General features: G+C 36.0%; 1 protein-coding gene across 1 annotated transcript in view; it reads left to right on the top strand.

The window, feature by feature from the left end:
• Window positions 1-15,840, top strand: part of LOC149784834 (uncharacterized) — a 91,855-nt gene extending 76,015 nt beyond the window's left edge. Inside the window, exon 15 of the mRNA XM_089978394.1 lies at window positions 6,779-15,840. Within this exon, the coding sequence (XP_089834520.1) occupies window positions 6,779-6,817 (39 nt within the window). The 3' untranslated portion in view covers window positions 6,818-15,840. The remainder of the gene's footprint in view (window positions 1-6,778) is intronic.
• Window positions 15,841-17,329: the final 1,489 nt, after the last annotated feature.

Below are 17,329 nucleotides of genomic sequence, written 5' to 3'. Positions count from 1 at the left end.
TTGCCGAACTGTACATGACCAGGAATCCATCCAGGTGTGTTCAAGAGGATCCTGTTTATAAGATGTTAAGTGATTGTTCACTCTTTGGGTACTTATGGCTTGGATGAGGATACAGAACGTGTCATTAACAACATGTTAATATTTCAGACAGATCTCAAGGCACCCCTGATTGACAAGCAGAAATGAGAACAGTTTTTTAAGATCTGAATCTGTTAGGACTCGCATTGCAAGATATAAAAAAAACAAGAACAAACAAAATCTGAGTACAAATTTCAGAGGTTGTGACCATGTTAAAGTTAGAAAAGCTAGTCAAAACCACAGAAAGTTCAATGCACAGACTTACATTCACACTGCAATAATAAACAGATTAACATTTAAAATGTCAACAGAATAATGTTAATACAGCTGCAGGGTGGTTTGTATAAAGATTTAAATTTCAAAAAAGCACTGGATACATGGAAGCAAAAAAGGAAAAGCACATATACAGATGTTATGGGAAAGATTTTACCACCCTGTAACTTTCCTGACTCCCCCACCTTCACCACGTTTTTTTAAGTTGAGTGGGAGCTAATTCCTGGTAGCATCACTGAAGGTATCACAAATGTCTCGGGAAAAATCATTATTTTTCTTGTACAATTTTCTTTATACAGACTGATCTCAACAAAAGCTTAAACAAATAATCTTTAAATGCTTATTTCATGTAGATTAAATTTTTAGGCTTTTCATTGATGTGCACCACCTAATAAAGTACTTTGTGCCTAAAAACAGGAAATAACACTGCAGTACATGTTTGGCACACAAACCACTGAGCCACCTAGTTTGTTTCATTGATTACCTCTGTGAATATGCACATGGGCATGACTCATCATCGCCAAGACTGCACAGTAAATCAAAGCCTAATACATAATTAACTCTATTCAGGCCTAATCTGCATCCCGAAGCCTGCATTGGGGCACAGGAAATTAAAGCCTAATACTTGACTCCCTTTTCAGGCCTAATCTGCATCCTGAAGCCTGCATTGGGGCACAGGAAATCAAAGCCTAATACTTGACTCTCTGTTCAGGCCTAATCTGCATCCTGAAGCCTGCATTGGGGCACAGGAAATCAAAGCCTAATACTTGACTCTTTATTCAGGCCTAATCTGCATCCTGAAGCCTGCATTGGGGCACAGGAAATCAAAGCCTAATACTTGACTCTCTGTTCAGGCCTAATCTGCATCCTGAAGCCTGCATTGGGGCACAGGAAATCAAAGCCTAATACTTGACTCTCTATTCAGGCCTAATCTGCATCCTGAAGCCTGCATTGGGGCACAGGAAATCAAAGCCTAATACTTGACTCTCTGTTCAGGCCTAATCTGCATCCTGAAGCCTGCATTAGGGCACAGGAAATCAAAGCCTAATACTTGACTCTCTGTTCAGGCCTAATCTGCATCCTGAAGCTTGCATTGGGGCACAGGAAGTCAAAGCCTAATACTTGACTCTCTATTCAGGCCTAATCTGCATCCCCAAACCTGCATTTGGGGCACAGGAAATCAAAGCCTAATACATACTAAACTCTGTTCAGACCTAATCTGCATCTCAAAGCCTGCATTGGGGCACAGGAAACCAGAGCCTAATACTTGCTTGACTATCAATTCAGGCTTTCCATTTAACTTGGGAACATAAATTTATGCATGCACATAATTTGAAAAATGTTTAACACAAGTTGTGTGAGGTGGATACCACCTTATTTTAACAGCTTTTGTGTTGAAAATAGAAGCAGCATGGAGTATGATGTTTTCTTTGGATTTGGTAGGAAGTAAATAGAGCATACGTTAATACCAGTAATAGATTACCTGCTATTATTGCATTGATGTATCTTAGTGCTTGTCCCAAGTCCACAGAGATTATTCCCTCCTTCATTTAATAATTGGAGCCTAGAATAAAAACTGTTATCTAATAATACCTTTTTAGTCCACTTCTGACAAGAAAAGACTGCTTAATTTTCATGTATCTGTTGCCAGTTTTAGGGTTTTTATTTTCATGTATCTGTGGCCATTTTTAGGGGTTTTATTTTCATGTATCTGTGGCCATTTTTAGTGGTTTAATTTTCATGTATCTGTGGCCATTTTTAGGGGTTTTATTTTCATGTATCTGTGGCCCGTTTTAGGGTTTTTATTTTCATGTATCTGTTCCCAGTTTTAAGGGTTTTTATTTTCATGTATCTGTGGCCAGTTTTAAGGGTTTTTATTTTCATGTATCTGTGGCCAGTTTTAGGGGTTTTATTTTCATGTATCTGTGGCCAGTTCTAGGGGTTTTATTTTCATATATCTGTGGCCAGTTTTAGGGGTTTTATTTTCATGTATCTGTGGCCAGTTTTAAGGGGTTTTATTTTTATGTATCTGTGGCCAGTTTTAGGGGTTTTATTTTCATGTATCTGTGGCCAGTTTTAGGGGTTTTATTTTCATGTATCTGTGGCCGGTTTTAGAGGTTTTAGTACTTGCTAGTTTAGTGGTGCTTCTTTATTTTTCATCACAGTAACTGTTGTTAAGGTATTTCCTACCCACTTCTTGTACTTCTTGTTGTTCAAAGTGTTATTTCTTGTATCTTCTTTAAGTATTCAGTAATGTGCATGGTGTGGTGTGTCATGTGTGCATGGTGTGAAATTTGTGTGTCCTGTGTGCATGGTGTGAAATTGGTGTGTACTGTTTGGGTCTCCTGGATGTTTCTTTGGCTAGAAAAGGTGTGGAATTTGTGGAAAAAGTTGACATGCCTTTAGGGCCATGAGGAAAGGACCTGGGTGTTCATCTTTGTCACTGGAAAGGCCCCCTTCATTCACAAAATGTTCTACAGCACTTTCCCGTTTCATGAAGTCACCAGCTACTGTAGTAAGAAAGTTGCCTGATTCCACAACATGTTATCACTGACACATGAAAGAAAGTAGCCAGCTCCTACAAGGAAATGATCCTCAACACATACCAATGGAAGGAAGTTGTCAGCACCCAGTAGCAAGTCCTGCCTTCCTGACACAAGGGAAACATAATCTTCTTGCTCAAGCAGACCCGAGTTTAAAATTAAGATTTCCTTCATCAGCTTCCCCAAAAAGAGACTACCCAATAAAGACTAAATCATATATCCAGTCAACCAGGCACTGAGAACCAGGCATCAGGTAGTGTGTCAAGTGACAGTCACAAGGTTCCAGGGACCCGTCACTGGGATATGTCATGTAACAAACAGACTGTCAGTTGGTATCTGGCACCAGGTAAATGTCCATAGTGACAGTCATTCTGTGCCTGACACCAGGTGCTACTCAAAAGATTTGCTGATTGGTACTGATCTTCCATTCTTTGTCTCTGGTCACTGATCACTAGCAGTGGACACCAGGCAAGATACACTAGTCTTTGGACCAGGCAAATGGTTGTAACCACCAGTCTCAGGAGAGGGATCATTTCTATTTACAATCAGTCCCTTTGGAAACAGTCTTTCTCTCCCGTCTCTCTCTCTCTCCCCTGCTCCCCCCCACAAGTTCTGTGACAGCAGACTTATTCCTTCTTGTTCATGCTTCAGCAAACTGGAGAATTCCCAAGGGTCCCCTATCCACTCAGATCCCCTTAGGATTCAGATTGCGTCAGCATCTGAGTCGATGGAAGAATCAGGAAAGGTTTCCTATCAAAGTTCCAGTTCCTGCACTATAACCTCACTCCTTCCTTTTACACCAGCACCAGGCTGGGGTGCTGACCTAAAGCCTGAGGAGTAGGTTGTTTTTTTAGCACTTCAAGGTTACACATACATTAAAGCATCACTGCATCATGTTCACTATCTACCACATGTCTCTTCTAGTATACCTCATTTACCTCTGTACTTGGAAGTCTGGAACCTCCTCCATGACAGCTTCAGAGGAGATCACTCTCAGAGTCATAGCATTCAAGGCAGGAGGAATATTCTGGCAGACAGCTATTCTAGACAAGGGTGAGCAGTCTTTGTGGGATGGTCTGAGTACCAGTTGGTAGCGGAGACACTTTGTTGTCCATGATGAAAGCCGAAGTTAGACATGTTCACAATGAGGCTGAACAACAAGCTTCTTTTTAATTTTCTTTAAGAATAATCCATCAGATTCTTTACAAAGTCAAGTCTTCCAAGTCATGTCTCATCCTGATAGCTCCCCTTTGTCCTCAGCAGTTGTGCTCCAGTGATCTTCAAATGCTGGTCAATGACCCCAGGGAATAGCAACTGAGAAATCTACTGTCTCAGCAGAGAGGGATCCACCCACACAAAACTCCATAAATTTTACACCTTCACACCTGACTCATATGAAACAATCCTTCACTAGGACCAGTTTTTCAGCAAGGTTGCCAAAGGCTTTTCTCAGAATAGAAGGAAGTCGACTTTGAATGATGATGATGCCATGTGGAATAATTTCAGTGATTGGTTCAGTATCATATCTGTCCTACTTTTGATGCAGTTGCAGATTACCTAATATTGCATACAATCATATGGATTCTGCCAATACGGGTATGTGAGAAAGCTTGCCAGTAGATTCTCAAGGGTCAGTGGTTCTTTCCGGGGATTTCCCGGGTTCTTCCTCCACCATTAATACTGGCCGCCATGTATAGCCTATCATGTGCTGAAAAATGGCGTTAAACCCTACAACAACAACAACAAACAATCATAAATGAAAAATGCATGTATATCCAAACTAAATAGATGTTCCCTGGGCAGTTTGTTTAAATGGACTTTGAACTTTTGAAATTTTATTTCCCTGATGAATGCTTGGTTTCAGTGAGTGTTTGTGATGGGGATGGGTAATGGCACATCAGCACAAAAGAGACGGTGTAGTACTAAGTTAAAAGTTAAGTAGTGTAAATGGTTATGGTGAAAAAAGCTGCAAAAATGTATCAGAAAATTAGCATTAGTGAATGAAAGTGAACATTTATTCCAGTAAGGTGAAGGATAAAAGATAAAAATGTAAATGTAGGCTTTAAAAGGTATATAAAAGTAAAGATTTCAGAATCTCTAATTACAGTGTCAACATTATTGTAAAAGAAAAATTAAGCTCTACTGGAATGCCTAAGAATTTCTCTGTGGCTATTGAAATAAAATATACATCAGGAAGCTTTGGAAAACTAAACATTTAAGAACTGAGTCATTTTGGAATAGTGAAGCACTGCCTTGATTCAAGTCCTCACGTTATCTAATAGAAGGCCAAGGTTTTGCTAGACACTACATCAACCAATATGGCAGGAAAACTGGAATGCTACCCCCAAAGGTGGGAAACTATATTCCACCCTAAAGGAAGTTAACAGGTCCATCAAACCACCTAAAGTTAACTGCTCGGACCAAAAAAATCATTATTCGTATTATGACAGGCAAAACAAAATTAGCAGTTTTGGTAAACATTTAGGACCTAAACCCGCAAATATACACTGCTACCATTGCCATACCATAGAGGAACTCCATCATGTATTCAGTAGCTGCACTAAGCAGCAGATGGCAAGAATCAAATTCCAAAAGGCTCAAAATAAGATTGGATCCCCTATTACATACCCAATAATCATAGATAATATCAACCCCAACATAAACATAACTTATGAAAATATCTTAAAATTCCTACACAAAACGGGGCTCAAAGAAAAAATATAACATTCAACCCAGAACAGCAAAAATAAATAAATTAACTAGCTGAGGAATGGGTGTCTTTGATATGTCACATGTGACCTGTAAACACAGTAAAGATACCCACCTCTAAATAGGAAAACGACCTAATAGAAATAAAATCTATGCTTAATCAAAAACCAAAACCCATAACATTGCAACAAAACAAAATTTAACTGAGGAACGGGTATCTTTGATAATGTCACAAATGACAAACACGCCAAAACATAAACCCTAGCTATAAAAAAAATTCCTCAAACTCCCCCTCTCTTATTCCCAGTCATTCATTTAGCCTGCTAACTAACTCCTTAAAAAAACACTTTCCATACTAACAGCTTTCTACCAAAGATGACAGCCACCTCACTATGAAAATTACTTGACCCCAAAACCTAAAGTTATAAAGTGGTCCGAACACCCAAGACCATCAGGGCCAACCAAAAATAACAACAAATAGGTTATGTAAAACCCCAAAACCTTAGCTCATATAAGGTGGTCTAAGCCCAGGATCATCAGGTCCAGTCACACAAGGTGACAAAACAAAAACCTAAATAGCAAAAATGGCTGTCATCCAAGGTATCACCCATAACAACTAATACAGAACAGCAGTTTTTTTAAAATTCCAATAATTATCAGAATTTTTTTTGGCAATGCTTCAAAATTCAAAATTCATGCAAGGCGCAAAGTTTAGGCCAACACCCTGGATGTCCTACATCCTCCCATGCCTCTGCCGGACACCAAATAATTAAGTATGCAATGCGCACATAAGCTAAACATCAAAGTGAAAACTTCTGCAACATAATACATGAGTGAGTGCTGGTACTACTCCCACTCATATACCCAAATTGATGGAGGCAGACTGAAACATGAGTGTGTGTTGGGCCTATTCCCATTTATGACAGCCTTCATTCAGGTAGCATGGAACAACCTTTTCCGCTACATGACAGCTTAATTAGCAGCACTCCCTGAGTGCATTGTGCATTAATCCCTGGGGGTTGTGGCTCTGAGTCCATCCCCCAGGAAAAATATCAGCCTGCCTTGCAGGCATTAACCAGTGGCACATGCACAATCATGCGCATGCCACTTTAATTTAAAGAATTTATCAATCAAATTGACATTATCTAACTGCTGCCGTTTTCTGTTTTTGACAGATTTTTGAAGACCTCAAGAAACTATTAGAGAAAGGATGAGGAAACCAAATCCACAGGGAACCTTTTCAGTATTTACAAGAGTGAGATACCAATCAGACAGGCCAAGGAGATGGTGATTTTGTTACGTGATAGGCAGATGTAGTTTTGAATTGTACATGTTAGTGTATATGTACACCTATTCTATTAAACCAGCATTGTTTGCCATTGATTTCCATGGCATTGACAGATGCAGTTTAATATTAAAGTTATAAAATTGGCCAGTACAATGGTAACATTTGTCTCATTTTTCTGTGGTATCCCCATGTATTCTTAAGGCAAGTAAAACCAAGTAACCTTGAAATCATTAAACCATGCTCATTTGTACCTGCATTTTCTGTTAATCCTTATTGGATTTAATTACACATATGAATTTACCACGCCATATTATACATGAAAATATGCACAGTTGTTTTGTGAAGTTCTTGTTACAGAAACATTTTTCATCCTGTTATTGAGTTGATTATTTCTACTAGTGATTTAATTTTCTAGGTTGGTTCAAATTGTAAATTTCGTTATGGAATTCTGTGGCTATGTAGGGATTTAAACTAAAGCAAAGATAAACACAGATGTGTGTATGTTGCTTTGGTAAAACAAACAATAATACTTCAGTCTTCATGCTTTAGATCTTTAGATATCTTAATTACCAGGAAATATTTTGGTTATTATTTGGACTCTATATTCCTATTCAGATTTTGGCTGAATTGATAAAGCTATTTGGGGTATGGGTGGAGGTGAAATTCTTTAAACAAAAAATGCACAAACACTGCACCCAATTTGGTACAGCTTGTGAACAAAATATAAATTACAAGATGCACACTGCAACAGAAAGTACCAGACAAAGAAAAGAAATGCACACAGTTACCTTTGTAGTTGTTTTGCATAAATAAATTGTGGTACTAAATTGATACAAATTATTTATCAAGATCAAGAGCATGTTTGTTAAGGTTCATTTTACTTTGATTGTTTCATCACAACAAGAATTCAGATTTAAGATGGGGATGACATTAGTTTAGTTGTGCATTTTTAACAGTGTGACTGCATTTTTTTGTATTGTATTTAAAAACTACATAATTCATGTAATTTTTTGCAATATCTTTTTTTATAGACTAACCATATTTCTTCCAAGCATAGAACCATTTTATTCCCTTAGTTTTTAAGGTTTTTTTTGTAGTGCATTGGGTAGCAATTATGAAGATGCAGTTTCATGTATTCTCTTTCTCATTTATATAAATATTAGTTTAGTTTATGGAATTTTTTTTTATTCAACATGGAAAAATGTAAAAACATGCCAAGACATAAGGAATTTAAAATAAAGTTACAGCAGTGATTAAGTACCACAGAGTAGACTACAGGCAAGCAGAATTGGGTTCCACTCTTCCAGGCCCAGCAGGGTTAGCATGAAAAGAAAGTATCGTTGTATCATTGAATGACCCCTGACCCTAAAGAAAGCAGATGTAACTCGCATCTCTTCTCAAAAACAGTTCTTTTCTTCAGAGATAGCTTTAATTCACTGGTAAATAGATGAATATCTTCACAAATAAGAATATTTTTCTTCAGAGATGGGTTTAATTCACAGGTAAATAGGTGAATATATCTAACTAAACCTGTCACACAAAAGGTGAATTCCATTTCTGCTGCAATAACAAAACTTATTTTCCCACCATCCAGCAAAGTAATTGCTTCGACCCTGAACCCTTATGATAAAAACTGCCTTTCAAATTTGACATAGTGACACCTTTGAGTTTCACTGTCAAGATGATTGGAATCTAGTGAGTAAAGGGAGATAAGAAATCTTGGCAAATCGATTCAGATATTCCTTTATCTAAACAATGCCTTCCTCATGAAACAAAGGCTTAATGTCACTATCAGCATGGGATTTTCATTTGATACCTGGTTGGTCTTAAATAAAACTGATAACACCAATCTGACATCCAGTATGGCCACCATGGTAGTCATGTTGAAAATCTTGTTCTTGCTACTCCTTCTGAATGAATGAATGGTCATACTGGCTTGGGGTTTTTCTGGAAAAGTGCTGCTTTTACATCTACCACCATCCTGGCTATTTTTTATTTAATATGGCCAGCATTATGGCCATCTTGTTAATGCTGTTTCTGAATGGATAGTCAGATCAACATGGGGTTTTCATTAAAAGACTTCTTATGATGCACAGTTGGTTTTAAATAAACATATTGCAGATCTCACAGCCAATATGGCTACCAGATGGTTCCACACTTGCCAGTTAAAAAGAAGAAACATTTTTATCTTGCATTCTTGTAAATTCTTTTCTGGTAGTAGAGTGTCAGTTCTTTAAAGGGATTTATGTTTATAAATATGCATTAATATAAGGGATGGACTATTACAAGTATAACATTGTTCCAGTTTTGCCCACAATGCCTTGTGGAAATTGATTTGCAGAATTAGCCAATTTTTGCTGAAATGCCCACATCTGTCATTGCTATTAGCTATACTTCTAACTGAAATCGATATTCATTTACCAGCTCATAATAAATGAACCTTTGTCATGGTTTGTAGTTTCAAATGTTATATGCCTGAAGTGGGGGCATATTGGTTTATGATGGCTGGCTGTTGCCAGTTTTGTTTCCGCAGAATAATATTTGTTCTCCACCATCAAAAGTTACTGGATTTTGTGGATAGCTTGCACTTGGGTTAATGAAGAAGCCTATTTATTTTTTGGGTCTAAAGGTTAAAGGTCATGGTCACCATGGCTGAAAGATGAAGAATTGTTTCTGCACAATAACGTTACTTTCATATTATATGATCTTATACCCAGACCAAACTTTGTAGATGGCTTCCATCTGGGGTAAAGATTTTGGTGTCAGAAGGTCAAAGATCAAGGTCAGTAATAAAGAAAAATCTTGTTTCAGCAGAAAAGTTTCAGTCCTCAACAGATACTTTCACTACAGTGTGGATGATTCACACATTGGGTAAGAAAGAAGCTTATTTATTTGGGTCTCAAAAGGCCAATGTCACTAACTGAAGAAACACTAATGGTTTTTGCATGATATCTTTAGTTGTAGGCCTCATACCTTGACCACAGTTTGTGATCATCTTGCACTTAAGGACAAAAGGCATGGTCATTGTGACTCAAAGAAAATAGATTTTGCAGGATAAAGTTTTTTCTGGAGTAAAATCCTTGATAATAATCTTTGTGGATAACATCCACTTGGGTAATGCAGAAACCTCTAGATTCAGGGTTATAATGGCCATAGTTCATGGTTATGTTGAGTCTAATAAGAATAATAAGAACATGGCGGTTTCTACACAGTAACATAAATTTAAGACCACTTACCGTTTTTGTCAGTTATCTCCATGCTTTCTACACAGTAACTTTTGTTTAAGATTGCATAACTTTATGGTCAGTTAACTCCTGAGTGAACCATGCCCTCCTAGAGCCTATGTGGAGCACTATTACACATGAAATAGCCATATAATGTGCCATTCATGTTAATTTGATGAGGCATTTGTTTCAGATAACTTGAAGTGTAGACTGTTAAAATGGGCTTTAATTGTATGATTTGTTTTGTTGAATTACTTAGATGCTTCCAATTTTATGTTTAGAATTTATGTGATATTGTTACCATTAGTAATATAATGAATACTATTGATACATACCAACTGTTTTACTTTGTGGGAATGGGGGTTTGTCTTTTTTACTTGATTTAAAATGGAGGGTGATATGTGATTTGGTAGGTTTGTTAGATTTCTTCATCATAGGAACGTTTACTCTGTTTGGTTTGAAGCTAGTGGAAATTAGTAATGTCCCTTCAAGGTGCAAAGCACGTGACTTCTTGCATAAAATAGAATGGAAGAAATAAGGAAATAAACAATTCAGGCTTTAAAATATATAAAAAAAATATATTTATCAGAACTTGTCTTTTTCTTTATTTAAGAATTTCACAATATTAGTTATACACCTGTAATTTCATGATTTTAATTTTTATTATAAATGGTATGTAACATGTTAATATGACGCCAATCTTCAAAATTCGGAACTTTTCCAAAAACATATTTCTCTTTCTTCCCATATTTCTCTCATTATAGCTTCTCATAACTTGCTTTTACTTACTTTTAATTATTAGCATTTAGTTTAGACAACTTATGGTTTTTATGACATTCAAATGTAATGTTTGTAATGATGGCACACATTTGTACCTTGCATTGAGATTAATATGGTGATTGTTTCGGAAGACTCTTGCAGACCCAGTTATTGGCAGTAAAATTTATTAAAGAACATTTAACTGTACACTATGCACTTTTTGAAAATGATAAGCAGTTAAAACAACAGTTGTAATATTTAAAAAATTGTATCTCAATATTGGGTGAAATCAGCTTCTGTATTGTGCATTATAATATTGTGAGTGCTGATTTACAAAAATAATGTCTAGTAGTCACTGCTCAGCCCCTTGAGTATTCACAACCCTGGCATGTAACTTTAGTATGCTTTTAGATTCCAGTAAATGGCTGAGTGGTGTTATTCAATTGCAGCTTAATATATTTCACTTATTTTCTAAGTTTTGGGCTGATTCAAACTGATCATAACGTGGTTTCACATAAATTTTATTAGATACCATCTGTACTCACCTGGTTCACTGCACACAACATTGATTTTCATCTTCTATAGTATATTTTGTTGGCAGGTCAGGGTCTATTTGTTCTACTGATCACTCTTAACAAACTGCATAGATCCAGATATGCTGGTGCAATATGAAATGGCAGATCTTATGTTGAAGTTTGCAGTTGGATTTAAATTATAAAAGAGTACATATAAGGGGTGGGGTATCTTCTCATTTAATACAACTCGAGTCTGCAGGTAACATTTATGTGACAACTTCCTAACTCATAATGTGTTAAACTTGCATGGCTTACACAAATCATGTTGTAATGAAATGGAACTTCAACAAAGAGACCAGTAGTGATGAATACACTTCGGTAATTAATGCTATCTATTGTAAACATGTGAAAGCTATTTTTTATTATTTTATTGTGAAAGAATGATATTCTAACTATGTAAAGAAATGATCAAATCACGTATACAACCCTGATTGCTTGTTTTGTTTATGGTATTCAGTTGTAATATTTAACAAGAAAGGACTGTATTTAATACATCCATAAGTGTATATGAATTTTGAAATGTTAGGGGCCATCCATTTAGTACGCATGCAAAACTCTGGCAAAGCTTGACCCCTCCCTGTACACATGTATACTTTTTTACACACACCCCACCTGCATACAAACACTTGACACATCCCCCACCCCCAAAATTTTAGAATGGCCTATATTTAAGCCATGCAGAATCGATCAAGGATTAATAATATTAACATGTTTAATAAAACAGATAGTCCACCAACGTCGAATTCCTGGCTGCATCAAAGAAATAAGCTGCGTAACTTTAAAAAGTTTGTCTAGTGTCTGCTAAAATTCAAACGCTGACTGAACCAGTCGAACAGGTTATGTATTAGACAAATTATTATCGAGGTTTCACACACCCCTCTGCCCCGTTTCCTATGGGTCTGTATATTATCAGTAGACACTCCCCCCCCCCAATATGCAAGTGTATGCATTTGGGTTAAATCCCTCTCCCCCCTCCATGCATACGTACTAAATGGATATCCCTTATATGAGCTTTGCGTCAGAGGAGAGGAAAGTTGCCTGTGATTAAATCCATTATTATCTGATAAACTACTGATTGTTAGCATTTATTTTCATGTATGTGCTGGCCTTTATTTATTTATATGGCAACTGCATTTGGAGCAATGCATCATGAATTAGATTTTAATTATTATTTTTTAAAGGTACTCTAGTCTTTGTTGTTTGTTTGCAGATGCATGTAGAGTATGTTGGATATATGTTCTGTTTTCTTATAATTCCTTTTATTCATCAATAGAATAATGTTTCTCAATTATTGCTTTGCAGATGTACATGTGAATTGCTATACAAAATATACATGTATGTTTCTGCTTGTGCTTATCTTTTTAATTTCAAATAGTGCTGCTTTTTTTCTCTTGCTTGAGTGTTGGAGAAACTAATCATTGACGTTGTTGACTTAGGCCCTAGTTTAATTCAGTTTTGCTGCAAAAAATTCAAAACAGTTGATTTTGCACTTAAAATATTCCAGATGATATTGGGATCTTGCAAAAGATTTTGAAATTATATTGCTTTGCAGCATTTTAGTTTTTTCATTTGATTTAGGAACATGAGCTGGATTATGCTTGTCATAAATTTTAAAACTTTAATTCAGCATCAGTTGCTAAGATACTTAGCAGGACTTAAACTAAAATTTGCAGATTCTCATTGCAAATCCATCTTTTCCTGTGACCTCAGAAACTAGAACAAAACCTTTGGGCCTGCAGCACTTTAAGTTTGAAAGTTCTAGTGTATGGTAGGTTGGGGAATTGGACCCTCTCTCAATGATGGACATGCATTGCAACTTACAGGGTTCAATTCCAAACATTTCCAGATTCTTAAAAAAGTGTGAGAGTTACAAAATTGATCCTGCCTAACAACTAATCAGGAAAATTTAAATTGATATCCAAAAAGAAGATCATAGTGAAAAATTCCTGTACTGTATAATGTTGGTCATCTTTGTCATAAACCAGAAAAGACAGAACATTCTTAATCTTGTGAAATAATTGATTGGGGAACTACTGTCAAAAACTAATTGCTCTCAATTAGGCAGATGCTTATATTCAAGAACAAAGTACAATTAATTGCCTATGTGACTAAGGATGTATTATGGGGTAGTACTAGTTTCAGGATGCTAAAGAGGAAGATAGATGACCAAAAACACATCAGATTTCTTGGAACTTAGAATGTCTGCAATTCCCAGTTGTGGTTGCCAGTCCATGATTGTTTATTTAATCCTAGTTTCCACCTCACACCACATCTGAACCATTGAGAGTAATCCATATAATTATAGAGCTTGTACAGTGGCAGTCAAATTGAGTACAATTTTGCAAATGAAAAAAAAAAACGTGGTTTCAGCTTGCACTAAAAAAACTGAGTTTCATTCTTGAGTAGAACCAAGTCTTGCAGCTTAAAGCTGTTAAATTTCTTTTGCCTTGAATGGTCACTGATTGCTTAAGATATCAGAACGACACTGACCTTGTATCAGCAAAAATCTGATCAGATTAAAATCTATTTCATGTTCACATGCAATGACACATCTACTGTAGATTGAGTAGGATTGCCTAATATGGATGTGCTGTTATCTCTTTAATGCAGTGACATGTAATGATGACAGTTGATCATCATTACAAAACGAAAAATAGTGAATACCTTTAACTTTTTAATATAAAAGCTTGTACTTAAACAGATGTTTACTTTTTAGTTAGATATTATTATAATGCTTAAGACTGATCAATAAACTTTTAACATTTTGTTATTGCAACTCCTCCTGAATAGATGGTCATATCAAGATTGGATTACCACCAGAAAAACTTCTAATCCAGTCTGTTGGTCCTGAATGAAAATGGTGCTGATCTTACATCCAATATGGCCAACAGTGGCCATCTTGAAAATTATTATATTGCTTAAATAACAAATAGTTGCAGCATTCAGCCTTTAAAAGTTATAAACTTGTTAAGCAGTTATTTCTTGGATTACAATAAATCATTTTTAGCCAGTGGAGCATCAGTCCCTTCCAGGGACTTGGGTTAGATCTGTTAACACTATGGTTAATGTTAGTGAATTAAACAGACTAATACAGGAGACAATCCTGTATTTAGTTTTTTAAATAGCATTTGAAGACAGTTTTGATTTGTGGCAAAGTAGATCTTGGACTTTGCTGAATTGATCCTCAGATATCCAACTTTAAGGATATAGTTCCTGCAGTCCCCTGTTCTTGTTCACTAATATTTTTAAATGCCTAACACTCATTGCCATGATGTTTAGGTTGGGAGAGAATGTAGATGTGCATACATATTTCCTTACATTTTAAATTACAATGACTTTTTGGAATACATGTAATTAATATTTTTAAGACATACATTTATGGATCAATTCATTGAGTAAAATTTAGTAACTAAGTGAAACATTACATGTACAAGCTTAAAAATAAAGAATAAGCATTGATTGACTCTTTCAGCCCCTCAGATAACGGGGGGAAAAACTGGCCAGGGAAAAGTGCGTGTGGGATAAAGTGTTTTAAGTTATTGGGCGAGTGGATTGGTAAGCTGTGTTGCACTGTCCATATTGAAAGGCAATGCTATAAATAGGTGTTAATAGCATTTCCGTATTTGGCATCCATACTTAGCAGTAGGTTTGTCTTTGAGTATTTTCACATTAGCATGCATACACGGTCAGCAGTAGGCTTTTGATTACCTGTAAACATGTTGTAGATTTATCTGATTGGACATAAGTTGATATAGGACATTGTTATGTGAGAGTCCAAAAGGAAAAAAAAAATGTGTAATATTATAGCTGTTGTAATGAAAGTAGATGAATAAAACTAGGGATTTGTAAGAAATAGCCACATTGGAATATATTAATTTAGATTGCTGTGATTTCTAATACAAATGTATTTGTTTTTTTTAAGAATAATTGTTACAGTTGTTAACTTCAAACTTTTTCATTTAAAGACCTTAATGTATCACAGTGTATTTACACCTTTTAATAGTGCCATGTAATCCTATATTTTTTCCATTGCTACATCAAACTGAAAATTCCTGCAAATCATGCAAGTAGTTGTAATTTTATTGATAATATTCTACAATGCTGTCTCTTACTTTTTCTTTATCTTTCTATCATTCTTCCTGTCAGAATAAATTGAATACATTGTATACTTATATCTAGTTTTATATCTTCAATTACTCAGAGTTCAAATTAGCTGGGTACAGTACGCCAGGCTTCAGAGTAGAGACTGGTGCTAAAATACTGAGAAGAATAACTGTACAGGTTTGGCATTTTTGTTAATTTAAAGTTATTATAAATTGATAATTGAAACATTGTCTTTTTCTCTTTGTAAATAAGTGAATCTTTATTAAAATAAAAACATATTGTAATGATGCATTGTTTTTCTTATCTCACTTATAAAAATCAAGGTCTCTGATACAATGTAGTTATGACTGGCACTATTTTAAAAGATATATAGAATTGATTATACACACCTTTGAGTGGCAGTTATTCACTTTATTTGGACCCTCAGACATCCATATTCCTCAGGAAGGTCATTATTTACACAACCCAAGATGTACACATGGCAAATTTGGTGTTAAATAAGTGGACATTTTTGGATGAAATAACCTAAATGTGTGATCCAGTAGAATCCAGATTGAATATTATATGCTGTGAGCCAGAAGAATCCAGACTGAATGTTGTATGCTGTGATCACAGTGAAAGCTAGACGTGTTGATAAACAAATTCATACTAGCCTGTATTATGACATTTAGACCTGTCATGTTCTTCTCTTGATTCAGTTTTGTACCTGGCCACCATTGTAATAGTCCGTAGTGATCAATAAATTTTTGGCTGGAAGTTTCTTAATGACAGTTAAGGAGAGATATTCAATAATCAGGGTTAAATAGGTTTCAGTTAATCAAAATTAGTATTAAATATTTAAGCAACAATTCATATTTAAGATGAGTAAATGTCCATACATGACTTGTGCGACTTTTACTTTAATAAAAGTTCGTCTGCATGCTGTATTTTTAGAGTAGCTTCATATGCATTTGCAAACTAGACTATATGTGAGCATGGTGGGTTGTGTGGAGTTTTCTATATAGGAGTAGCTACGTATCGGCTTAAACAAGCTCAAGAGGACATGAGCATATGGAATGCAGTAAACACAAACCTACTGGAATAGCACAGTGACAATATATGGGCATCATATTGTTAATGAATATTGGCCGGTAGGGGGCCCCAGTGCATTGCTTTGCCCAGAGCCTACAATGTTGTTAAGACGGCACTGTGTGGAACTAGAGGTACCCTGTTCAAATCCCAGTAGGGGTCAACAATCTGTGCTTGCAAACACTTCCGTTATCATCGCTGGCAGGTATGAAGAAAAAACTGCCATCTGATGGGGATTTAAAACGGTAGCATTGTGTGCAGGGCGAGCCACACCTTGTACAAGCAGAAGATCCCTCGCATGGTTTTCAAAGGAGTAGGTACCTCTCACGACCAGATCAGCCCGTAAAGTTTTATGTATGCGTGTGTGGCAGTAATTACATGAGAGAAAAGTAGTAATTCAGACAACATGGTCAAATCAAAGTGCAAAGAAAATATCAAGAACAAAGGTAGTAGTATGATAATAGTATTGATCTTGATTAAAACATTATATTACTTCACTTTTCTTTTGCTGGTACTACTGCCACATAATCGTAGAAAATATCTTATTGGGGAATCTTTGTCTCGGGTGGTTGTGCGCTCCTTGGGTTTTGCACCACGTTCATTTAGAAACGCACCGATTATGAAAATTCCCCAACATCATCTTGATGTTCATAATCCATCATGTAATAATAAATCATAAATAAACACAAACCCACCTTATATTGATTG

This window comes from Sinohyriopsis cumingii, chromosome 13 (assembly GCF_028554795.1).
Source record: "Sinohyriopsis cumingii isolate HCF-2022 chromosome 13, ASM2855479v2, whole genome shotgun sequence".
In the NCBI taxonomy this organism is placed as follows: domain Eukaryota; kingdom Metazoa; phylum Mollusca; class Bivalvia; order Unionida; family Unionidae; genus Sinohyriopsis; species Sinohyriopsis cumingii.
The sequence above is the reverse complement of the archived record's forward strand: the minus strand, read 5'-3'. Positions and strand labels throughout refer to the sequence as shown.